Source organism: Antrostomus carolinensis, unplaced genomic scaffold (genome assembly GCF_000700745.2).
Source record: "Antrostomus carolinensis isolate BGI_N321 unplaced genomic scaffold, ASM70074v2 scaffold44075, whole genome shotgun sequence".
NCBI lineage: Eukaryota > Metazoa > Chordata > Aves > Caprimulgiformes > Caprimulgidae > Antrostomus > Antrostomus carolinensis.
In genome coordinates, this window is record NW_010316557.1 from 6,946 (window position 1) to 32,464 (window position 25,519).

Genomic DNA, 25,519 nt, shown 5'->3' on the forward strand with positions numbered 1-25,519 from the left:
TAACACCTGTTGGGAAACAGAGAGCCAGTATGTTTGCAGCAAATATATTGTAGTGTCTAAGATACAAGGTGTTCTTTGTGTTTTTTTATCAGCACCTACCACACAAGACCAGACCCCGAGTTCGGGTGTTTCAGTTGCCACACCATCAGTCAGTGTTTCAACCTCTGCTCCTTCTGCTACACCTGTGCAGACTGTCCCCCAGCCAGTCCCACAGACATTGCCTCCTGCAGTTCCTCATGCAGTACCTCAACCAACTGCAGCAATTCCTGCTTTTCCACCAGTAATGGTACCTCCATTTCGTGTCCCCCTTCCTGGCATGCCTATTCCACTTCCAGGTAAATTGGCGAACTGTAATTGTCTTGTCCGCTACATGTCCATGTTGTCAATTTGTTTGCACTCATGTGTCCACTGTGTACGGAACTTGCCTGAATCCTCTCCACTCAGAGTATTTTTGAAAGAATTCAGGGTTAGCAGACAGACTTTTTAATTAGCAAAGAACATGAAATTTTTTTGACTTCTTTGATATACGTATCAGAAAACAGCTGCATTTAAACGTGTGTAAAAAAATTTCTTCTACAAGATAGGAAAATATAAAAATTGCACTAAATACTTCTTAATCTCACGGCACATGTCTATTTTGTCATCCTATTTAAAAAAAAAAAGTGAGCCTCTGGACGGAATCCATATGTGACCAAGAATATTGTAGCACTATATTCCACTAATTGCAATATTGCTATAATTTAATTCTACTTGCATGATTTAGGCCTCAAGTCATGTGCATAAATATTAGGACACGGATTTTAGTCAAAATAAATTAAAAGAAAATATTATCATTATGAGCAGGAAAACTTACCTTTCAAATGCATTACCCCTGAACAATGTTAGGTGTTTCCAGCTCTCTGGGTTTGCAACTCTCAAGTGTGATGCTGAGTGCTTATGTGAAATGTTGAGGCTTAAGCTGAGGACCACACTGAAGGCATTCGAGGTGCTGGGGTGTTATTCAGAGGCTTTAGATTTAAAGAGTGTTGAGAAGAAATCTGAGCTGGCAGCCCACTGGTTCCTGGGTCAGTCAGATTTTCTTAAGTTTTTACAAAACGATGATTTCCTGTTGCAAAGGAAGGTTTGAGGCTGCAGTTGCATTGGGTACAAGTGAGTTTCTGATTAAGAATTGCAAACGAGCAGCTCTGAGCAGCATCCCCCTATTTTTGACTCTTTGTAGAAGCTCTGTGAGGTACCTTCTTTCCCGACATCCTTTAACACATCGATCCAGTACATATGGGGGGAGACCTTTACCTTCCATCAGATTGGCTGGATGAAAAGTAATCCTTTAGAACACTTTGTTGATTAAGGGTATAATCATCAAAGTAGTTAAAATGGGTATTAGTTCTGCTAACTAGTAGAGAGGACCAACTGTTAGTTGTTTTTAGGTTAGTCTTCTAAAATAACTGGGCAAAGCTCCTTTAATCTACAATTTGCTTGAAAAGCAAAGTTGCAGTGAAGTGCTCATTATTTTAAGACAGGAAAAAAATACTATTGAACATGATATTCAAGAGTGAACAAAAACTGGATAAAGGATAGAGGGAGAGTTCCCATGTCTGTGTATGTATAAGGTTTAATGAAAAGGGTTAAGTCTTAAAGGTGGTCAGCTGAATGTTCTTAACTGCAGTTTTTGACATTGTCAGCAAGGGATCAGCATAGAGTGAAGGGGTCCTGCATGCCTATGGGGGACACAATCATCTGCCCAGGGGTGAACTGTCAGGTGGAGGGTGTAAACAGCAGGGAGGAGCGCCAGCGAGAGTGGCTCAGTGCTTGGGTTGGGTTTTTTCATAAGCTCTCAGTCAAAAAGGTTTGTGAGCAGTGTGATACAGAAGGAAAGACAGAGCAAGGACATTGATCTTCTCCTTCTTAAAGTCCATTTTGAAAATTATTTTTTTCAGAACTTTCCCAGTAGGAAGTCTTAGATCTGGCCTCTTCTCCTGTTTCCACAGCGAGATGAGCCTTTTGGGTGGAACCCATAGCACACAGGAAGGATACCTAGCAGTGAAGAGCCTGCTTCCACTAACTAGTCCAATTTGTCATTCTGCCTGATTACAGAATAAAATCAGTTTACTGCATTCAGCTAATTCTGGCTTGAGTTGGCTGTAATGGTTTGTTAACACTGTAAAAGAAAAGGAAATCTTTAAAATATTTTATAGTAACAAGAAACTAAAGAAAAGTCAAAATGACTTTATGGCAGTGTAAGGTGAAGTCAGAAAGGCTTATGAGTTTTTACTGTACGGATGTTTGGGGCTGTCAGCACTAGGTGTGATATCAGCCAGATCGCTTTTGAGTAACTGAGGCAGAGCTGAAAAATACCATTGTCAAGTGATTTCAAATTTAATCTCTGTATTAATACTGTAGTAAAACGGAACAATGGAAGAGTTGATTATAGATATCTCGTAATCTCAGATCTTAAAAAGTAAGTCTGCTTTCTCTTAATTCATATGTTAAAAGTTAGTTGTATGTTTGAGACAGAATTTGGCAGAGGAAACAGCTTGGGTATTTGCGAAGTCTTATCTGCGCTGCAGTATCTCTAATTTCAGTGATCCCGCAGATGGCGTTATTTATACTGACCCAGTTTTAAGACATGCTGTAACTTCCTTAACAAAACGAATTTTCAGATTAATTTTCGAGTTCATAACGTGACCACCCCCCACCCACCCCAAATTTAGACAAACACTTCATTCAGTGTTGTTTGAGTCAATGTTTTTGTGTCTCAATTCATACTTTTTTTTTTTATAAAACTAGTTTTGGATTCTTTCATTGAAATTATTATTAAACCTTATAATTTTGTCTTCTCACAAAATTTTTAAAAAATAAATCGGCAGCATTTTTGTATGGTTTCCATACTAGATTTCTAATAAACAAAAATAGAAATTACTTTGGTTTTTAACACAGGGGTTTAATTTCACTTTGTGCTGGAGGATTTCCAACCTCGGATGACAGAACATTACAGGGGAAGTTTCTCAAGTGTTTCAGTTTCTGAGTACCCGAACTGGGCCAACATAGAATTTCTACAGTTTCTTTCCACATCCTAAAATGAAGGTTTTTGAAAATGTGTTCCCCTTACCCCTGTCTAATTTCCTACCGAATTTTGTGTCTAATTGAAGAGGATTAGCTGCTTCCCTCTTTGTGGCCTTTCTGTGTCATTTCTTAATGAGCTGGAGAGCAGAGCAGTGCATGGCACTACCTTGTCAAGGGCTGGTTATGCTGCTTTTAGAGTATTAGTCAGCTCGTGACTTTCTGGATAATGAAAAATAAAGGAAATGTTGACTGCCAGTGACCTAGTGCAGCTTTGTCTACCTCTGTTTGCAGCTTCATTGCTTTTACTCTCCCTGCCCCTCTTCCACCTCCAGCCTTCCCGTAATGACCCTCCTAACCTCAGCTTTCCCTCCGGGTTGAACTCGGCTTTCACCCCGCCACACCTTGCTGGTCTGACTAGTTTAACTCTGTCCTTCTGCTCTTACCACTGCTTCCTAAATGCAGCAGCAGACTGAGAATAGCAGAGGCCGTTAGTTTCACGCTGTTGCTGCTCCTCTGATGGATCTGTCTGAGCAAAGGCCCTCAGTGGAAACCAGCACCATCAGCAGAGTATTTTCCCATGGTACTGCCCTACAAGGAGAGCTGAGTTCCCCCTTGAATGAACTTAAACCCCTGGGTCTTCATTGAAAATACCCTTTTTTTTTTAATGACATCCCAATTATTTGATAAACAACTGGTTTAATGTTGGCAGAAACTGTTGCTGCGGCTTAAAATTAGTTTCACATTCGATCTGGCATAAAACGTTGGAGCAAAAGTAGTTCAGGCTTTCTTGCCGGGGGAGGCTTTCTCTGTGCCGGCTGAAAGCGACACTCCAAATCGTGTCAGGAGATCCGTAGCATCCCCACTCCCCGTGGTAGCTGACGTACAATGGCAGCTTTCCAACATGCTTGCTTGTCCGTTTTACAGGTGTAGCAATGATGCAAATAGTCAGCTGCCCGTATGTAAAGACAGTCGCTACCACCAAGACCGGTAATTTTCAAAACCATCTTAGTTCGTTTTGTCTGTAAGTTGGCATGGTAGTGAATGTTGTTGTTTATCTTTTCTTTATTTATTTGCTTCCCCAATTGAATGAATATATATATATATTTATACACACACTTTGTTTTCAAAACCAGTATAAATGCAAATATCGTATTTGGCCAGGAAATAACTTTCCCAAGTAACTGTTAGTGTCAGCTTGTTTTATAAGAAAAATCCAGTACAGAGTTTTCCGTCATCATTGAGTTCTGTAATAAGTGTGAATCTCTCCATGCCCATACTTCTTAGTTATTAGTTTCTTGTGTGTGGATTTTTGTTTTTCCTACTTCCACATGTGCAGTGACATGATTGTGCTTGCATGTAGGTGTGTGTGTGTGTGTGTACGTGTGTCTTAGTATTAATTTTTCAAATCATGGATTTAAGAAAATTCACTTACTGAGAATACTTTATGGCAATGTATAATGTGTGCTTTTCCATTATTTAAAAAGATAGACTTTTAAAAATAGATGTTAAAAGCTCAAAATTATGATCTTGTAGTTCTAGTACTATCCAATTTGTTCTCCTAGAACTTGTCATTCAGAATATGTTCAGTAGATCCATTTCCTTGGGATGAGTAGAGAAATAATAGGATAATAAGACATTCTGGCTTTCTTTGGATATTTTCTTTTGCTTTAGGATGTGAATAAAATGTTTTTTCCAATCAGTCTGCAGTACTAAACAAAACTGTCACGCAATCTGAAATTATTTCATTCTCATCAATTTTTATCCAAGGCTCTGAATTAATGTTAACTTTTTTTAAAGTCAGGATTTAAGAGTTCTACTTCATATTATATGGCTCAGATTCAAGCCACTGTTGTATTTTTTTTCAAGAGCAGTAGGAATATCTTTTAAAATGACAGCACAACTAAGCAGTGGAGTAGATTTAAAAAAAATATTATTTGCTATAGAGATTCTAATAAAGACTTCTTAAATAAATAGAGCACTTAATTCTGAAGAACTAAAGCAAATGTGCAGTTACACATTACTCAAAATAAAAAGCTGATTTGCCTGGTGATACAGGCATTACGGGTTGTAAGACACAGGAAGGAAATCTAGTAACAATGCATTGCTTTCCAATTTAATTTTGAAAAAAATCTGTATTTATTTATATAGGTTAATTATTTGTAAATTAAGTCAGTAAAGCGCTAGGTTTTGGTTCTTAGGTGCTTCATTGTCACTTACTGTTTTCTTTCCTTTTTCCTTTTCTTTTTTTCCTTTTCTATGTGTTCTCTGTGCAGGTGTCTTGCCGGGCATGGCCCCTCCCATCGTACCCATGATCCATCCTCAGGTCGCTATTGCCGCCTCACCTGCTACCTTGGCTGGAGCAACAGCAGTCTCTGAGTGGACAGAGTACAAAACAGCAGATGGAAAGACTTACTATTATAACAATCGGACTTTGGAGTCCACGTGGGAAAAACCCCAAGAACTGAAAGAAAAAGGTACTTTTTTTTTTCCCCCCTCTTTTTAATACAGCTGTGCACTGGGCAAAATTGCTTAGACTGTTAATGGTTGTGTTTGAAAATGAGAGTATTTCTAATCTCTTAAATCCCTGAAGAATATTTTGATATTGTGATTATAAGTATCCAGTTGAGTTGCTCTTGGGTCTGAAAGTTGTAGTTTCTTTGTTTCCCACTGAATTGTAAGAGTATTTGGGTCTAGAGTTGCTTCCAAATCCTGTGACGCATGGTAAACGCGTGTTTCCTCTCCAGTATGAAGTAAGTCCTTTAAGCACACACGTGTTTGAGAAGATCACAAATGCAGAAAGATAGAAAGCAAAGGAAAAATTCAGTTATTCTAGAGACTGCAAACCAGGAAAGAATGAAGATAGTTGAAATGTTACATTTCAGATCTTCAAAAGCTAAGTATATAAACAGATTTGGAATATGAGGAAAAAGTAAACGACCTCCCCCTGTCCGCGTACCTAAGTCATGTTCTGGTCGTATTCTGTGACTTGTGTTTATATATTTACATAGCCATAGGTGATGTTATATTGGAGGGAAATTGTTCTTGTATCATAAATAAGAAGGAAAGGGCAAAAATCCTGTGGCTTTTATTCAGTTTATAAAGTCTTAGGAAAACAAAGCACCAAGTGGACCTAAATAGTTCTTCCCTTTATTGTCTGCTCAATTTTTCAGTTACAAGAAATCTTTCTTTGGGCAAATTCAGAACGCTCACACAGTTAGCTAGTTCAATTAATACCCATCTTTCCTAATAATTCAGGTTTAAATAATAGGTCTTCTTTTTATGAGGTGAAAACATCTAAGACAGCAAATGTCAGTTTTGCTGAGTAAAGGTTATCCATTTTATAATTTTTTTAAATGGGTACAGAGCAATCCTCAGACAATTCTCCATTAATTTTCTCTTTTCTTTTTTTTTTGTTTTTTTTTCAACAACATTTCAAATCTGAAAGTGGTCTCAGTGTTGCACTGTTGGTTGCAACTGTGGGTTGATATTTTTATTAGTGTTTCAGTTGATACACTTTGGTTGGCATTTTGATGTAATAGACTGCCTTACAGTATTTTGTTTTCTACTCCCAAGCAGATCTTGGTACAGGAGATAATCATGTCTTTACAAGCAGACACTGTAAAGTCCAAGAAGGGCAGGAAGTGATGAAAATACATTTAAAAAAAGTTTTGGTTTGCTGTTGTGCTCAGAAAATCATACTGATAAAAATAAATCTGTTGTGGTTCTGTAATGGTTTGTTAATTATACTAAGGAAAATTCTATCTTTCTTTAGAAAAAATGGAAGAGAAGATTAAAGAGCCAATTAAAGAACCCACAGAGGAACCTTTACCAATGGAGACAGAAGAAGAAGAGCCAAAAGAAGAACCTATAAAAGAACTTATAAAGGAGGTAAAAGACCTTGCAACCAAATAGTCAGTATCGCCATTTTGAATCCTACATCCTACAGGTGTGGATGCATCTGTAGACCAGTCATATTGACAGGAGACATGGTTAGTAATTTGAGTTCTTAAATTCCTGGGGTGATTTTGAAAGCCTTCCTCTTTGGACTCGTAGCTTTTTTTTTTTTCCTGTTTTTAAAAATTATTTCTTTTTTACATAAGGAGAAAAGGATATTTAAAAGAAAAATACAGAGTAAGTGCATTAAGAAATTAGTCAGAATATGGGAAAAAATTTAGCTAATTACATAGACGTGATGTTCTGTTGCTGATTATAAGGTGTTCAGAGAAATGAAACGTGTTGTGAATGTTTGAAATCTTTAATAGCTTTTTCTATGTTTATTTACTTTTTTTGAACAGTTTTGAAACAAAGCTTACATGATCTCCATGTGCTACAACTGATCAGTTTAGTCTCTTAGGAACACAAGTCCTAGAAAATGTCTGTAGGGTTTACATTGCAGTAAAAATGGACTTTTTTCTTGTAAGGGATTTTGTCATGCTGAGAAAGCATAGTTCTTGAAGATGCTAAGGTGTTTGAAAAACAATTAAAACGTTTTCACTGATTTCTGTGAACTTCAATGTAGCTTAGTAGGCAAAAACACAGGGTTCAGTTGCTGGTTTTTATTACTACTCTACCCTGTTTACTTTTGAGGTGGTTGCTCATTAGCTTATTTCTGATAAAAAGGTTATTGCAGATTTTTTTACTGTTTTGTACTCTGTGTCTCATTTTCAAGTAAATTAATTTTAAGAATAAATCAAAATTTCTTTGTGAGAAACTAAACCCTTGCCCCTGTATTCAGGCCTGGATCCAAGGATTCATGCAGATCTAGGAAGGCATTTAAGTAATGTTTAATTGAAGTAAAAGTTAAGTAAACACTTAGAGGTTTTCTAAATTGAGATTTTTTGAATAGCAGTTATGTGTCTGTGTGTTGAAATTCTAATGCTTCTGTTTTAAGCATGGACGAAGTGTAACTGTGAGCTGGTTGTTAGCATTGTTTCAAAATACATTTGCTTTTTTAAAACAAGTTCATTACTTTATTATCAATAACTAGCTAGCTGTCATTGCCCCAGTCCTGTAACTTCTTTTTTTCCTCGAGGAGCCAAAAGAGGAAGAAATGACTGAAGAAGAAAAAGCAGCTCAGAAGGCCAAGCCGGTGGCAACCACTCCTATTCCCGGAACCCCATGGTAGGTGACGGCTTTCCCTGCTACTGCAGGACTGAAACATCGTGTGCTGCAGCCACCAGGAGGGTTGCAGGGTAGTTAGAACAAGTAACTGTGTGAAGATCCCATTCTTGGTACTTTCTGTCGCAAATCACGTAGGATTCCTCCAGCCAGCTCTGTTTGTGCTGTGCCAGCACTCATGACGTGGTGGGGTGTGTACAGTCTTTCTGCCACAGTCCTGTGAGGTACATTACCAGTAGAGATTCCATATCCCAGCCCCCCGCGTCTGCCACTGATCTGGTATGAAATACTGGACACAAAAAAATCTTTTTCTAGAGAAGAACTGAATATAGTGCAGCTCCTGATAAAAAAGCATGTTTAAAATTGCATTTCCAACCTGCTAGCAGGGAAAAGCAATAATCAGTGCTCCATTTGGACAGTAGGAATGTCTGGTAGCTGAGCAGTAAGTATAACCTGGATCTGTCTGTGACTGTTGCACTTCCTGGGTCTTTGGGTACAGTAACAGATATAGAGAATGAATGAAGGCAAAGATAATACAAGACTTCCTGTCTGACTTAAATTTCTAGGTGTGTGGTGTGGACTGGTGACGAACGTGTTTTCTTCTATAACCCTACCACGCGTCTTTCCATGTGGGACCGACCAGATGACCTGATTGGAAGAGCTGACGTGGACAAAATTATTCAAGAGCCTCCTCACAAAAAAGGAATGGAAGAAGGAAAAAAACTTAGTAAGAGCCCATCTTACTGTGTTCTTAAGAACTCTGAAAATAATTTATCACTTTTTTTTGTGTTGATTTCCAAAGCTAGTAACATAGAAATAATTGAGAGATATCTAAGGACATACTGAAAAATGTATATAGTTTTAGAATTTAAGAAGACTGGTAGGGATGCAGATTTATAGAGTCCTTTTGGGAAAAAAAAAAAAAAAGAAAGTAGATACTAATAAGTTGGTTTGTTTTTTTTTTTCCTAAGTGCCAACAGACTGAAAAAAACCCCAGTTTTCACTGACTTAAAAAAGGGACTGTGTTTGGTTTATAAGCAAGAGGAATTTGGGGGCCAGAAAAGGTGAATCATATTGTACAAATGGTCTCTCACAGAAGAGGATTTACCTTAGAGAACTGCAATACAGTTTTGGAAACAGCTGCCAAGAGCAGAGAACACTCAAGAGGCTGTTGAGATGAGACTTCTTTCTGGCATGAGCTCTAGTAATGACCCTGGGATGACATGTGGGCTTGGTAGTTGGAGGAGAGCAGAGTGCAAGTAGGTAATCAGGAGATCCGAATGTGCTTCATTAGACTGTTTAGCCTGAGTTTTTTTGCCCTGGAAATAAGCAGTGCTTGTCATTTTAAATGCAAAGTTGGCCATGAGTCCGTTAGTCCTGCCACCAAATTCCAGTAGCGTTGTTCTGAAAGCAACTGAAAACCACAGGTCTTCCTTTGTCAGAATACGTCGCTGCTGCACACATCCTCACAATTTTTTTGCACAAGGCTTCATTTGTGATTACAACCTTGTCATAAAGATAAAATCTAAATTACTATTGAAATCTGTTACAGTTAGAGAAGAGCATGAATCTACAGAGGATGCAAATGAAGATGAACCTATTAAAATTAAAAAGCGCAAGTAAGTTTGCTTTTTCAATACTAAGTGGTCTGTGTAGATGAAATAACTTTTTTCTTTTCATTTGAGCAGTTGTTGTGAGGTGTTCTTGGTTTGAACTAACTGCCTTAGCCATGGTGTCTTCACAGGGCCTCATGGTCTCAAACAGGAGATAAGAAAAATTAGTGCAGCTACTGTAAAATGTGTTGCGCATCTGAGAGACCATTGACTGCAACCGAATGTGCTAACCTCTTGTAGTCGTTTGTTGGCACTGAGAGTTTTGAGAATACCTTGGGTTCTCCAGCTCTTCCAGTATGAAACCATTCATACCCAAGTCTCAAAGAAAGGCTTTCATGATTTGTAAGCCTGCGTATGCTTCTGAAGTAATCGGTTCTATCCATTTTGTGTTGGTCTAGTTCAATTTCTGACCTACAGGGTTGACCTGTTACTTCTCAAGTTATACTGTATGTTTAATTTTTTTTTTCCTTTTTAGGAAAGATGATAACAAAGATATTGATTCAGAGAAGGAGGCTGCTATGGAAGCAGAAATTAAAGCCGCTCGAGAGAGAGCCATTGTCCCTCTGGAGGCTCGGATGAAACAATTCAAGGACATGCTTCTAGAAAGAGGGGTCAGAGAAATAAGTGTGTGTGTGTATGTGTGAGAAGGGGAGAGAGGGAGGGGGAGGTTCAGGCAGAGGTCTTAATTCTTAGCGAATTCAGTGCTTTATGTAAAGAAAACAATCTCATCTTTCTTCTAATTAATGGGTGCGTTCGGTATGAGACTCCATGTTTCAAAGAATGTGACAATTGTAGCAAAACTTTTATTTCTAAGTAACTGAAATTAAACAGTACCAAGACAGTTTTGTTTTGTTTTTTAACTTTTTTCCCAAGTTAAGTAAGTACCTAATTGAAAGCTGCCGTTGAAAATAAATAGAACACACAAGCTGGACATATCCTTAATGTTTTTGGAAATGTTCCTACATGAGAAAAGCAGTAAGTTCCACTGTAGTCTGTACATTCTTATCCTTAAACGGGAGACTTGCTTTTAGTTAACTGAATGTGAAATCTGCTTGATATCAATCAGTTTTGATAGATAAATTAGGCTATTGGAATATAAATTTACACAGCAACTTTAAAAAAATGTAAGTGGTTCCAGCTGCCTATGCAGATTTCATTTAGTTTCCATAACTGGATTTTATGGGATATTTTTAATAAAGCTTATTTAAGATGAGGTTGAATGTGTTTAAATTGATCTCTTTCATAGCAGAACTGTTTACAGCCCTAACATTTAGGAAGGGTGTAGAGCAGGCATGGGATATGAGAACATGGAATCCCACGGCTTTCTTCCGATAGACTTTTTGGTTTTTTAACGTTACACAGTAGTAGTAATTAAGTGTGTGTTGTTATTTAGAAGTTTTCAGAGCCAGTTGGTGTTGAAACTTGCTATGGCAGCCTCTGTTATCTATTAGTGATGAAAACATCAGAATAAGTTTGTTTCCCTCTTTTCATTAGGTGTCCTATAGTTTTCAAACAAAACCATACAACTTCTGTATATTTGAGGAAATTTAATCATTAGTTATAATTTTACTTTTTTTAATTAAAGGTCTCTGCTTTTTCAACATGGGAGAAAGAGCTACACAAGATAGTTTTTGATCCTCGTTACTTACTTCTCAACCCAAAAGAAAGAAAACAGGTAAAAGAAGTCAAATTCACTCCCTGTCCAGACACAGCTCCTACAGGCTTTATCTAAACCCTCATTCTGCTATTTTTGTAAAAAAAAGAAAAATGTTAAGAGCATTAATGTGTAAGAAAATTCTTCACAGGTCTCAGATTACTTGGTTAGATACAGTACCCTGCATGTTCAGCAGATTGGAGTGATTTGCTTATTCAAATACAAAGAGTCCCCAACCCTTCTACTTCATCCATGTTGGTTCTGTGGTGAGAGAAAAGGAAATAGGAGAAAAGGAAAGAAATGTGATTTTTTCCTCCCTATGCCTAGAGCTTGTGTGGCCTCAGGTTTGTATGTTTTATGTCAGTGACTGGTGTTTCTGTAGGTGTTTGATCAGTATGTGAAAACCCGAGCAGAAGAAGAGCGCAAGGAGAAGAAAAACAAAATAATGCAGGCCAAGGAAGATTTCAAGAAAATGATGGAAGAAGCAAAGATTAACCCAAGGTAGGAGCTTCTTTCTTGTTAGTATACCTAAGCTCTGTTAGAATGCAGTATGTTGGGTGGTATTAGGTACATTAACCTCTTTTAGAATGGGTAAAGAGGAGAAGAATCATCAGGTCTTGTTTAAATCTTCTTTTGCCTGCTTGTATTCACCTAACCCATGAAATAATAGAACTCGTGGTTTATAATGATTTACATATTTTAAGTAATTTTGGAGAAATCCCCAGCACGCTGTCTGAATTGCGAGAAAGGCCTCGTGGTCCACCACAAGTTTTCTTTAATAATCTTGTTTGTTCTTAAGGATATTAGTAGTCTCTGAGAAGTACAAGGGAGGTTTCTTCAGTTTTGGGGGTGAGACTGAAGGGATGTTTTTCTTGTTGCAAACTATGTTAATAATAATAATATTATCATAGAATGTTCTGGTTGCTTTAATATAGGAATTATTACATACCCCTCACATTCAGACCTACTTGCAGTGATAATACCAAGGTGACAGTAAATGTACTAACATTCAAGATTTTATTGCTAGAATTGTTTGTTTCACAGCTTTCTCATTTAGAGTTCATGAAATACGTGCTTATGTCACCAGATGAGCTCTAAAGCATTCTCTTTCAGCATCTCTTGGCTTATCTAGCATAAATTCTTTTACAGTGAAATAGCAACTCATTTGTTTCGCTTCAACTTAATTTTTACAGTGACCCGTGTTGGAAATCTGATGGAAGACAGTGTTGTGTTAATTTTTAAATTACTGTGAACCTGATTGATATCTCTTGCTTAAAGCACCTGTCTGCTCATTTAATGCGGGTAGCAGTTTCAACAGTAGTAGGCTGGGAAGAAAGGAGACGTGGAAATGTTTTAAGAGGAAGTTCATCAGTAATAGGTCTAATACATGGTTCAGAGACTAACTAACATGGAGTATTATGTTAGCTTTAGTATCCTGAGCTTCCAAGATTTTTCCGGTGTGTCACATTGGGACTGACTCTGATCTGATTATGAGTTGGGTTGGGAAAGAGCGTTCTAGCTGAAATACTGTCTTGTTTAATCTTATCCTTTGTCTTCTGGTTTCAGTGTTTGTCTAAAGATATTGCTGTACTTCCGTGAGTGCCAGACTGGTTTTTTATCATCTATCTCAGTCCAACATGCTCAAGAGTTTGTGTTCCACTTCACTTAAACAGCTCTTGTTCTTCAATATAGCTGTACATTCACTTTCTAATCTTTTTGAATAAGCTACCAAATTACCTTCTTGTTTCAATTTACCCTACAGCAACAGTAGGCTGGATTTTCCAAGTCTAATTATTTCCATGCTGTGATGAAAACATTCGTATGATTATAAGTGTCTCACGTATTCTTGGGGCCAGATTTGCATCAGAGCTTGGAAAAAGCACAATAGTGTTTTTTTTCGAGGTAAGTGGCAGTACTATACCTACTGCACAGATTGGAATCTGGCCCTGGAGGTGAGAGAACAGTCAGGGAAGTGCTGTGGGGATAATGGGTTGAAAGCCCAGTATTGCTGCATCTGCCCATAGTGTTTAAAATATTTTCAACTCCGTGTGTGTTAAGATTAGGCAATACAATGTTCACTGTGGGAGGAAAAACTGATTCAGCCAGTGTTCTACTGTGACTAACGCCAACAGATTGTTTTCTTGGTGAACTCTTAGCATGGTTTGGCTGCAAGTGAACGCACGTACAATTTTCAGTTTCACAGCTGTGAAATACCTGGACAGACTGGTGGCTGAACTGCTTACCCACCGAAAAGAAGGTTTTTGTAGACAACTGAGTTTTTTCATTTCTTCTTCTTGGTTGCATTGTAATCTCTCTTCCTGTACCTGCACTTTCTGCAGGTAGCTCTATTCAGACAAAGAAACAAAAAACCCCCCTGTAAGTCTCTAACAAAACCTTTCATCTAAACCTGACTCCTTTCTATATAGTTCATTGATCAAGCATCTCTATAGTGAGACCGTAGGATGTTGTGGGGTTTTTTGTTGGGTTTTTTTTTTTTAATTATTATTATTTTTGAATTGTGCTCTGGCATGTATTCAAGCAGAAGAAATATTTCTCTGCTGACCCTGCTTCCCAGCAAAGACAGCTCTGCCAAATGAGTTCACTTGCCATTTTGTTGCAGAACTACTTTTAGTGAATTTGCAGCCAAGCATGCTAAAGACTCGAGATTCAAGGCAATTGAAAAGATGAAAGATCGAGAGGCCTTGTTTAATGAGTTTATCACAGCGGCAAGAAAGAAGGAAAAAGAAGATTCGAAGACCAGAGGTGAGAAGGTAAGGTGACTCTTTAAGTTCCAGCAGTGTGAGTGGTGTGAGTCTGAGTGAGATGGGACAAAGCCAGTGCTTGGTTTCCAGCGTGCCTTCTCTGAGACACGGTCCTTCTCTTTTCATAGAGGTTTTTCAGTGCAAACGCTTCACAGCTGTGCCTTTGGTCTTTCTGAACTAACTGTTTGAAGTTTGCAGGTATACCGACTTTTAGAGTATATAGGATTGAACTTACGTTCATTTGTGAAGCTTAATTTACTTAAATAATCACACTTTTTTTCCTCCATTTCTCTAAGCAAGTAACTTTATATTCTTAACTGGAATAATGCCTGATTTTATTTTTTTTTTTTTTAAGTTATATTATCCTGAAGCATTAAAAGGAAAAGGATTCTTGTCCTGTTTGGCTGGAAACCCCAGAACTGGCCGTTACCTCTCTGATCTCTCAGTGGAGGCAGTAAGAACTTGAAATTCTCTGTAGGATACTCCATTTAAATTTCAAACAGCTTCCATATTTTCTCTTTCCATCTAAAAGCTAGCACTTTTAGTGACTTTTTAATCTTTCAGTAAATATATCTGATGTATAAACTGCTGCTTATTAGAATTAAAGGTCAGCTATTAAAGATTAATGAATTCCAAATGTCATTTGACCGTATTGTCAATAGCAGGGAGCAGGCTTTCACCGCTGGGGAAGGAGGCTACCGTGGAGGTGGCATCAAGTATTATCACCAAAATGTGCAGCCACTTCCTTAAATGTCCCTGTGTGTTGTGCGAATGGAGAAAATAACCTCTAAAGCCTAATCATTTTTGACATTTTAAAGTCTACAATATTTATTTTGTAGTATAAAGTTATTGCAAATTTCACCTACTAAGAATGCTTGCAGAAGAGAAAAATGCTGAATAACAGGTTAGATTTGAGGACAGTTTCGTTATTCAGCAAGTTTTGCATATTTTTTTTAATCTAGGTGCTCTGGTTTAATTTGATTCTGTACTCAATTTTTTTCAAATGTTGACTTCATGCTCATATTCTCAATAAATGATTGTGCTTTCAGAGGAGAACTGATGTAGTTCAAAACTAGACTTTTAGATACTGCATTTTGATTATGAATGTGGAGTTTTAAAGCATTCTTGCAGCTTAATAGTGCAGTTGAAGACTTTTAAAGAAAAGTAAATACTTGTTTTGTTGTTGCATGATTGTTCTAAAGTTGAAAAATTAAAAGAAGAGAGATTGTGTTTGTTTGCTTTTGAAATAATGTTTTTTTTTTCTCCAAAAGCCTTTTGTAACCATTTTATGTATTCTGTTTTATAACAAGTGGATAGACTTTACAGTTATGTGCTGTGCGGCCTGTCAATCAGTTCAGTCTGACAGCTGTCAATCACTGACACGCAAATATTATGGGATTCCCTAGTGAGGAAAGAATTGGTATCTCTGTGTGGTGACTTTAGCCTCCCGCAGTTCCGGTACTTTACATTTTTTTAGTTTTTTACCTTGTGAAGTGATGAGAGTTGTACCTGCAATGTGTTAACTGCCAAAAAAAAAAAAAAAAAAAAAAAAGACTTCTAAATACACCTGAAATATTTTCAGTCTTATTTTCCTTTGATTTTGAAAGTGCTTAAAACATAAAAGAAAATTTAAAGCATTTAACCTGAAGCTTTCTCAGTCTGTTTTAAAAGTCCAAAATCTTTATTTAAGGAGGATCAACTTTACAGAAATCTTTAACGTAAGGGTTTTAAATTATACAACATTTTGATTCTGGTTCATTGAGTTACAACTGATTGCATGGTGACGGAGCAGCCAGCTTTTCAGATGGTGGTTTTGATTCACGTGGCTGATTTCAGTGAGAAAATACAACCCTAATACTTCTCAGGTGACAGAGATGAGGAAGGACACGTGGGTTTGAGGATATCGGGGAACAGACTGTGACCTGGTAGCGCTGCCCAGGCTGCTCCTGTGCTTTCCCAGGGCGCTGCATTGTTCCACGTCCTTGAGAGGGGCTGTGCCAGCAGATGAGCTTCATGTCCCCCTGTACCTAGACTTTCTGAAACGTTCAGCTGCAAACAGCCCAGTGTGCTGACGCTGTCTCATCTGCCATCTGCCCTGCACCAAGAGCTCTTAAGTTTTCTCATGTAATACTCTACTTAGTCGAGCTACTTACTGTGTATAGATACACTAAACTCGCAGCATCATAGAGCTATGATCTTAAAAGATTATTCCTTGCTGAGATGTTTTTGACTTATTTTTTACAAGTTTTTACCTCTTTTTAAAATTGAAAATGAAATTGCAGTACTTGCGCTATCTGCGTTGCGAACGACAGAAGTTAAACCCAGGCTTCAAGAGCATTAAAGGCCTGGAAGTGCCATTCATTTGTTTTTCTGGGGAGGGAGCTGGCTGTACCCTCCTGGTTCTCTGCGAGGTGGGCTGCTGTGAAGCAGCGGATGGCCCAGCTGGTGCCGGTACAGCCGGGCAGGAGCTCGCTGCTGCCGGCGGCTCCCGCGGAAGCACCTTCCCGCAGGTCATGGTGTGTGCTTACCTCTGGTTTTTATTGCAGCTGGTGCCACGGTGCTTCCAGCAGTGTTGCAGTTTTTATTTTGTGGAATATACATACGCACCTGCATGATTTGTGCAGAAGCTTTGGGATACCCTTACTTTACAGACTTCTGTAGCAACATCTGGGAATCACTTGATTTTTAACAGATATTTCTAATGCCATGGCTTAGAAAGCTTCATACTTTTGATACTGCATGCATGTTTTAAGATGTTTTGAAACAACATTCTTAATTTTACAATGAATAAACAGTTTGCTTAGCATTTTGTTCAGCTACTTTAAGAAAAAGTGATAGTGCTGTAGAGCAACCTCCCACTGGCACTAACCAGTTGTTTTCTAATCTCTTCTTACTATCTTAATCTCTCTGTTGAGATAGTAGAGGAAAAAAGCCTATAAAACCTTTGATGTTTACATGTTAATATTGTGAAGAACTGAAATTATCGGTGGGCAAGCCTGCAGAACGTTGGTTCTGATCTTCATTTTGTTCTTGCATTCTGTAACGAAACACATTTTTAGAGAATCAAGATGTGACAGTTCTCTGGCAAGCCAGAGTTTGTTCACCTGTCCATCTGCTCACTTCCCCCTTAGTGTATTGCAGGTAAACTGCTTTTGGTGGTTTTCTTTTTGAGAAAGGGAGATGAGTAGCAAAAAATGAACAGCCAGCTCCTCTCCTAGGTGTTTGGGTTTTTTAATTAGCGTGCCATAACCACGGATTTGGTTGTGTGGACCAGCAGGGTTTGGGATGCTGTGAAGGCAGCATGCTTCGCCTTGCTTGTGGAGTCCCTGGAGTCATTCCCTGGCTCTTGGCAAGAGAGGTGACCCAGCCCCTCGCCTCTCTGCTTCTGAGAGCTGGAGGGTTAAATGCCAAGTCTGACTTCTAAGGCATGAAATGGTGGAAATAAAAAGGAGAGAATACCTTGGACCTAAAGTGCAGCAGGAACAGGGAGATCATCTACCCCAGAAAAGAGATGTAATAAAGGCACAGTAGTGCAACTGCTGATTCTGGGAGTTTGGATTAAAATGTGTGTCTAGTTGCTGGAGATAAAAAAAATCTAATGTCCCTGATCCTCTGCCAGCCCTTTGCGATGGCTGCTGTTAAGGACAGAGTGCTGACAAGCCATTGCCAAGTGAAAAAGTAGACTAAAACATTTCCTTAAACTTATATATATATATGTGCATATCCATCTTAATTGTAATTTACTTAATCGCCATATCTGGCTGATTCTTCTTAAGACATTGTTCTTCATCAGCAGGTCAAAGTATTTACCTCTGTTCATTGTACACTTGGAGGATGAATCCATAAATACTAGAGCCCTGTTTAAAACTGCATAGCTTCTGCAGAGTTAATTTGCAAAATGCTATAATGTAGAATCAGTAACTTTGAGAGATGTATCTATACATATATATATATATATATATATAAAAGCTCAAAAAAGAAGCCTAAATTGGGGTAGAATAATAAAGACTGCATTCGTGAATCATTCTTTAAAGAATATAGCTCATCTTAGATGCAGCAGATCTTGTTAATATATCTACTTTAGCAAAATTGTCCCAAGGGGAAGTGAATTTTAGACGTGGTTATGTCTAAATTCAGAGTTTTAATGATTTCTCTAAATTGTAATGGTATGTAATGTTAATATGCTTCCCTCTCTTGGAGGTAAGTTGATTCCTCTTTTCATAAGAGCAAACTGTTGGATATCAAAGTAGCGTTCTCAAGTGTTGTTTTTCTGTTTCTGTTTGTAAAACAGATCAAAATGGACTTCTTTGAGCTACTGGCTAATCACCACCTGGACAGTCAGTCTCGCTGGAGCAAAGTGAAGGACAAAGTAGAGACTGACCCCCGTTACAAAGCAGTGGATAGCTCTTCACAGAGGGAAGACCTTTTCAAACAGTACATAGAAAAAATAGCTAAGGTATGCCTGTGGCATTGGGAAGTGTAACTGTGGGTGTTCTGCTGGTCACATTGCTTTTAATGTGTGAAGGAACTAACCAGAAGATAGACTAAGACGTGCTTTAGTTCCACACTAAAGAGAGTTCTATACCACAGTTACTTGTACAAGTACCCCAGAATGGCAGCTGGAAACTTAAAAAGTACTACTGCTGGTGATGGTGCTGCTGCAGATGTTCATGGGACACATGTGCACGTGTGCCCACACACACAGGGTATTTGGGAGAGTTTATCCAGCAGAGAGACACATGCTCCTGTAAAGCCATTGGTTGTAAAAATGGCTGTAAAACTTCAGAAAATACAGACACCACTTTGATTCCTTCCTACCAGGATGGGCAGAGTTTCCTTTGCTGAGATTTTTTTTGTATCAGCTGAGCTTCCTTCAGGAATATGGATGGTTCATACACAGTTCCTTTGCTGGTTCTTCTCTCTTAAGCCAATGTTCCTACCTTTCCCTTCCAGACAAGTGATGGTTGAGAATGTAAAACTGGGCTAACAAATAGTGATGCCCCTCTCCCCCAGTCCCCCATTGTTCACTGTACACAAACAACCTGCTCCTGAGAAGAGTTGTTCTGTGATCAGTGTTGTGACCAAACTTCTCTTTCCCCCATGTAAACCCTATAATGCTTCAGCATTGTAATCCTTAGATCTCAAATCTCTTTGAAGTATTTTGTTCTGAGATGCCTCTAGTTTGATAACCCTTTAATTTATTTACCTTTCTAATGAAAATATAAAAGGTGTTGTATTGTTTTATTGAGAAAGGTTTGTTCTTACATTTCAGAATTTAGATTCTGAAAAAGAAAAGGAGCTGGAAAGACAAGCTCGCATTGAGGCAAGTTTGCGTGAACGGGAAAGGGAAGTCCAGAAAGCTCGCTCGGAGCAAACCAAGGAAATTGACAGAGAACGTGAGCAGCACAAACGGGAGGAAGCTATACAGAACTTCAAAGCGCTTCTGTCTGACATGGTGAGATATGGACAGGCTTTCTCAGCTTGTCAGGGCATTCTTTGTCCAGTTGTTGCACTATGCAAAAGCTTTTGGCATTTGTAGTTATGTTCTATAGAAATAGAATCCTGTTGTCCTCTTCCCACTGCCCTCCACTCACTGTTGGGAGTTTTGCCTTGGTTGGAAGAGAACGCTTTGCATTTGGGTTTCAGGAACGCTTTGCATTTGGGGTTCAGGAACGCTTTGCATTTGGGATTCAGGAACGCTTTGCATTTGGGATTCAGGAACGCTTTGCATTTGGGATTCAGGAACGCTTTGCATTTGGGGTTCACGCTCTGGCGTCCTGCCCAGGGAGTTTGTGGGTAGCATTATCACTGCTCTGTTTCTCCACAGTCTCACAGGTGATGGCAGATTTTCAGTCATGCTACTGTAAACTTCTGTGTGTCTGTTGGAAGATTAGTTGTTGTTGGGCCTTGGGCACAGTCCCTACATTCTTGCGTTGTCTCTCTCCCTCATGCTCCTAATGCAGCCCCTCTGTCGTCCCGTTTCTCTGCTCCGTTATGTTTACTTTGTTCTGCCTGTCACGCCGATCTGTGAGACAGCAGTTTGTGTGGCGTTTGTCCCGTTAAGAGAACAGGGTTAGCAAAATGAGTTTTCACCAGCATGTGTACTATGCCCTTGCTCCCTGGTGTAAGATATGAAATCCAAACACGTTACTAGTGCTCGGTTCCACGTTTCAGCACCGAAGTCTTTACAGGGGCAGGTGGGTACAGCCAGTAACGTAAAGCAACAGCTCCCTGAGGATGCTCTCTGGGCTAGGAGCAAGGCACTGCAAAGCTCCTGGTGTCTCTTTGGAGGTAATTGTCTGTGAAGCTGCCTTTCCAGACCACTTACAGTTAATACAGTATGTTAGGCACAGAGGAGGAGCGTGGAGCATGTGGGATTTTTCTTTTTGAGAGAACACTCAGCCAGGTCAGTGGGGTATCTCTGTCTGCATTTGAACTGACGCAGAGTAATTCCTTCTGCCGCTGCCTGTTTGGTATTTGTGGGGAAGGTACTATGTCTCCTACTTAAAAGCTAGTTGTTTTGGGTTTTTTTAATCTTTGATTTGAACCTTAATTTAAAACAAGAGAAATAAAAAAAAAAAATCCCTGAGAAGTATATTAGAAATACCAGTGAACTGTAGAAAAAGTGGTTTAAAAAAATAATCATCTTTTGGCTCAGGTGCGTTCTTCAGACGTGTCATGGTCTGATACCAGAAGGACTCTACGCAAAGATCATCGATGGGAATCTGGCTCCTTGCTAGAAAGAGAAGAGAAAGAAAAGCTCTTTAATGAACACATTGAAGCACTTACCAAAAAGAAGAGGGAACACTTCAGACAACTTCTGGATGAAACTTCAGCGGTAAGAGCTGTATATATCCAAACTTCAAATCTTTGCCAGCCCATTGTGATTTATCTTTTTCTGCTTTCGTGTCACACAGTCTGATTTGTTTGTTTTTATTTCCAGGGCCCAGTTGCTTCAGCAGTATCTTTTCTTCTTCATAACAAAATCTGTGCATTATGTTTCCTTATCTTGAGTGTTATTTTGATTTAACATGCAGTTCATTTACATTTGAACTTGTAATCAGTGATCTTTTTATCTTCTGCAGGACGTTACATTTCTTCAGCGCAGAGTTATTTGATGCTCTTTACTAAGTGGCATCTTGTTCTTTCAGATATCCACTGTGTTTGTCTCAATGTATATCAGTATATAATCTTAGCAAATTCGTCTGTTCTGATGTTCTCCTGCTTTAGCTACTGAATCTGAACTTTTATTCTGTGTAATGCTGTGAATGTAGTAGTATAAATAATCAAAACTTAAAAATACAGCAACAACTTTGTCAGTGGACTTGGGAGGTATTTAAAAACTTCAGATGTGGTAATATTTACATTCTGTATTCTTAGAATCTAATTTTCTTTTAATTTAACTATTTTTGCTTCTTTTGAAAGATAACTTTAACATCTACATGGAAGGAAGTGAAAAAGATCATTAAAGAAGACCCAAGGTGCATTAAATTTTCTTCAAGTGACAGGGTAAGAGGTTTGCATCATTGTTGCTGACTTTGTTTAGTACAGGATACAGAGAAAGTAAGTTAATGGCTGCTGAAGTGGTTTCTGCTTTAGGTGAACAGAATACTGCTGTTTAAATGGGATATTTTTTTTTTAATTAAAAAGGTAAAAGATAAGGAAAAATATAATTAACGTGTAATTATTGCTTATGTTCAGTATGTTAAGTTGCATCAAGTACTTAATCTGCATTCAATGTTTTAAGCTGATCTTTTTTCTTTCAGAAAAAACAAAGGGAGTTTGAGGAATACATTAGAGACAAATACATTACTGCCAAAGCTGACTTCCGAACACTATTGAAAGAGACCAAATTTATAACGTACAGGTGTGTAGCATCATGTCAACAAAGGACTGATTTTTTTACTGTGCTTTTCCATATAAATGGCAACAAACTGATACTTGTTTTTTCTTCTGGCATAAGTTGATGTCTAAGTTACACTTTTACAACCTTTCATAACCTGTTAAAAACCAAAAGTCTGCAGCAGCTAGAGACCTCTTTTTGCTTTGTTTTGACACGGCTGCTGCTGACTGACAAGTAATGAAAATCAAAGCAACACAAGTGTGAGGTTCTTTTTGGCTTCAGAACAGTATTCTGAGAATAGTGCTCTAAGCTGTCAGGTGGTAAATTCATTTTGTGGTGAGGGCCATCTTTTGCATTTGTGTTAGTCCTTGGTTTAGCTCAGGAGGGATCAGCACTGAAGTGAGGACACTGTTTCAGGACTTTGGAGTAGACAGCAAAGAAATATTGATTCCATTGAAATTTTATTAAAAACCCATATGCCTGGTTTCTGTGAGAGGACTTCATTGAAAGGATGTGCCTTACAGGTGGGGAGATTTACAAAGCATTTGACTTTTTCACTCGGTTTCAGGGGATGGTAAGGCTGATACAGAATCTTGAGTATGGACTAAAACAAGTTTCCTATCAGAAATAGTTCACTTAAAAAGGAGAAGGTGAAATTAAGGTCTCTGGATCCTAATGAACCGCGTGGTCCCTGCAGTCAGCGCTGGCATGTATTGGAGTTCTGGCTTTAGGGGATGCTGCTGTGCTCTGAGCTGATGCTGTGGACACAGTTAATCAATCAAGCTGGACCATAGCTGAAACTTCCCATCCCAGTTCTAATTGTTGCCTCATTTAGAGGCTGAATTGAAAACTCTGGGGTGTTTGGTTTTTGGTTTGGTTTTTTTTGGGGGGGGCACCCATTTGTTTAGCATTTATCTAGTTCATGTAGTTCTGTACAAGGCCTTTGCAGCCAGGCGGGAGGCTTCTATGGTACTTAATTAACATAGCACAAACAGAGGCAACAAGCCTTTACTGCTGTGCATAGAGTGCTGTTGATGTGCCTAGTCCTGACCTAAAGCAGCATCTTTCTAGCTGAGAACATACCCAGATCCCTGCTCCCTTTCCCTGCTTTGCCTTTCCACTGACTCTGCCTGTGCTTTCCTAGGATGAGGGCAGCTGCGCTGAGCTCGTAGCAGCCGGCGCCGGGAGCACGATGGGTTCCTGGGTGTCCTGGACTGCTCTCACGTGGTAATTCCTACTCTTGCTTTCAGATCCAAAAAGTTGATCCAGGAGTCAGATCAGCACCTGAAAGACGTAGAGAAGATATTGCAGAACGACAAGCGATACCTGGTACTTGACTGCGTACCGGAAGAGAGACGCAAGCTCATCGTGTCCTACGTAGATGACCTGGACCGTCGAGGCCCACCTCCACCCCCCACTGCTTCGGAGCCTACCAGACGAACAACAAAATAGTTAGGAAATACTCTTGAGCCAAGGGTATCTGTTAAATCAAAAAGCTTGCATGAGCCATCTGTCAGGTTTATACATACACATTATCCTTAATATATTGCGAAACCACCTGAGGAGCAGAGGAAGAAGCAGCATTTGTGAACATAAAATGGTCTCTGGGGTGGGGGAGAAACCCCATGTTAAAGGTATTTATGAGTTTCTGTGGGGCGTGACTGACAAAAATCCAAACCTCTGGGCTGTGTTTGGTAACTTCAGATCTCAGAGCAGTGCAGTGTCTGTGTATGAGGTGTGGGTGTCTGGTACTTGGAGGCATTCTTCTCAGCAGTGTCATACACGTGAGTCTTAAGGATGATCGCGCTTGTGGTTTGAACTTGTATTTTGTGTGTGCCACCAGCTTCCTCATGGCCCCTGGCTGAGGAGGTGAAACGCTGTCTGAGAGCTTAAATTATTGATGACTGAAGACTGCGTTCTGGAAACACAAGTCCTAATTCTCTGTTTGCTTTTACCTTGTGAATGGAACTAAATCCGTTAAAGCCAGAGTTAGAACTGAGAGAGGAGAATTAGGACTGAGAGACCAAATCAAATTTGTTCACAGGTCTGCTTTGTTCCTTACCCTACCCATGAATTAGAAGCAAAATCAGGTTGCTCTGCCCAAGTGAAGATTTGTCTAATAATTTTTACTCAAAGTTGGAAATATAACAACAGTGGTTACCGGAGCAGAACAGGACGGTTGTATAAACACATTTTTATTTACGATAAAGTGATCTTTACATACTTCTGGATTAGACTGTGGATTTCCCCTCTGGGCAATTCTTGTAAACTATACTCCTGTTTTGAATGTTAAACTTGTGTTTCTAAAGTTTAATTTTGAAATGTTGGGATTGTTCAGTTTATGTATTTGAACTACAATAAACCAACCCTTTTTATATATGGATTGTACAGGCCTAATACCAGGTTTTGTTGGATTTTGTTGGACTTGTGAATTTACGAGTAAAGCAAACAACTGAAGTCCCATCGCCTAAGTTCTTGGCTGTGTTTGGCGAATCAGCGCCCGAGGCACTGTGCCACAGCGGATTAAACTGCAGCAGCGGCAGTCAGGTCAGCAGACGTGCAAAGTATTTTCCAGTTTGGTTCTTTAGTATTTTGCTTAAATAGGAGATGGCCACGTCTGGACACGGAAGGTGCCCAGGGCAGGATGCTGTGGTGGGAGTTGTGGCGACGTGCCCACGCGCCGTGAGAGCACAGCATAGCCCCGCTCTGCCAGTAAATGAATTTCTTTTAGCTCTGCTTGGTGCGTCCCTGCAGGAAGCCATGCATTTTTTATGGCTGTTTTAAAATATGGTTAACTTGTTCATTAAATGAATAAGATTGCTATTAATTTTAATTTATCTTGTTTATGGAGACCAGATGTTCATTAACATTTATTTATCTGCTTATTCTGTGGATAAAGCAATTATCCCTAACGTACTGGGATGCTGCTGTTGCAGCTGCAGCAACGCTGCCAGAGGACACGCTGGTGGTGCACAACGTTTCAGAGCTGGTCCCCTGCCCCTGCAGCACCTCAGGCACGGTCCCCTGTGTCCCCCAGCGGCAGGGACAGTCCATAGGATCCTCACCCAGAGAGAAGGTAGGGAATAAGGGATGCTGACAACTCTTCAGCACCTTTCCCATCGCAGCCCAGCAGCTCCCCTGCCCTGGTCCTGCCATCAGGCTGCTGCTGTGGCTGAGCACTCACAACGAGGCAGAAGTTAAATCTAAGCAAGCTTAGGAAAGGGAAAGCAGCTCAGATTTTGAAAAGCTGGGCTCATTTCTGGGGTAAGGAATTGCAGTGGGTCACCAGCAGGAGGGCCAGTCCCACCCTCTGGGTTCGGTGTCTTTTGGGCCTTGTCACTGTTCCCAGCTGCTGAGCAGAGACCTGGTGCCGCTCGATTGTTTTTTCTTTGTTCTGCTGTTTGGGGATCCATCGCTGTGGCCGAGGCTTCCCGAGGGATCTTGCAAACAGCAGTAAGAGTGGGGG

At 39.4% G+C, this 25,519-nt stretch overlaps 1 protein-coding gene across 1 annotated transcript in view; it reads left to right on the top strand.

Annotated features, from left to right (window-relative positions):
* The window catches only part of TCERG1 (transcription elongation regulator 1), a 30,599-nt gene extending 6,939 nt beyond the window's left edge, over positions 1-23,660 (top strand). The window contains 17 exon segments of the mRNA XM_029085045.1: positions 93-335; positions 3,988-4,050; positions 5,337-5,537; positions 6,836-6,951; positions 8,096-8,184; positions 8,748-8,908; positions 9,716-9,800; positions 10,270-10,405; positions 11,380-11,469; positions 11,831-11,949; positions 14,069-14,219; positions 18,502-18,666; positions 19,483-19,665; positions 20,869-21,048; positions 21,636-21,719; positions 21,977-22,077; positions 23,304-23,660. Coding sequence (XP_028940878.1) covers positions 93-335; positions 3,988-4,050; positions 5,337-5,537; positions 6,836-6,951; positions 8,096-8,184; positions 8,748-8,908; positions 9,716-9,800; positions 10,270-10,405; positions 11,380-11,469; positions 11,831-11,949; positions 14,069-14,219; positions 18,502-18,666; positions 19,483-19,665; positions 20,869-21,048; positions 21,636-21,719; positions 21,977-22,077; positions 23,304-23,505 — 2,369 coding nt within the window. The 3' untranslated portion in view covers positions 23,506-23,660.
* The last annotated feature ends 1,859 nt before the right edge of the window (positions 23,661-25,519 follow it).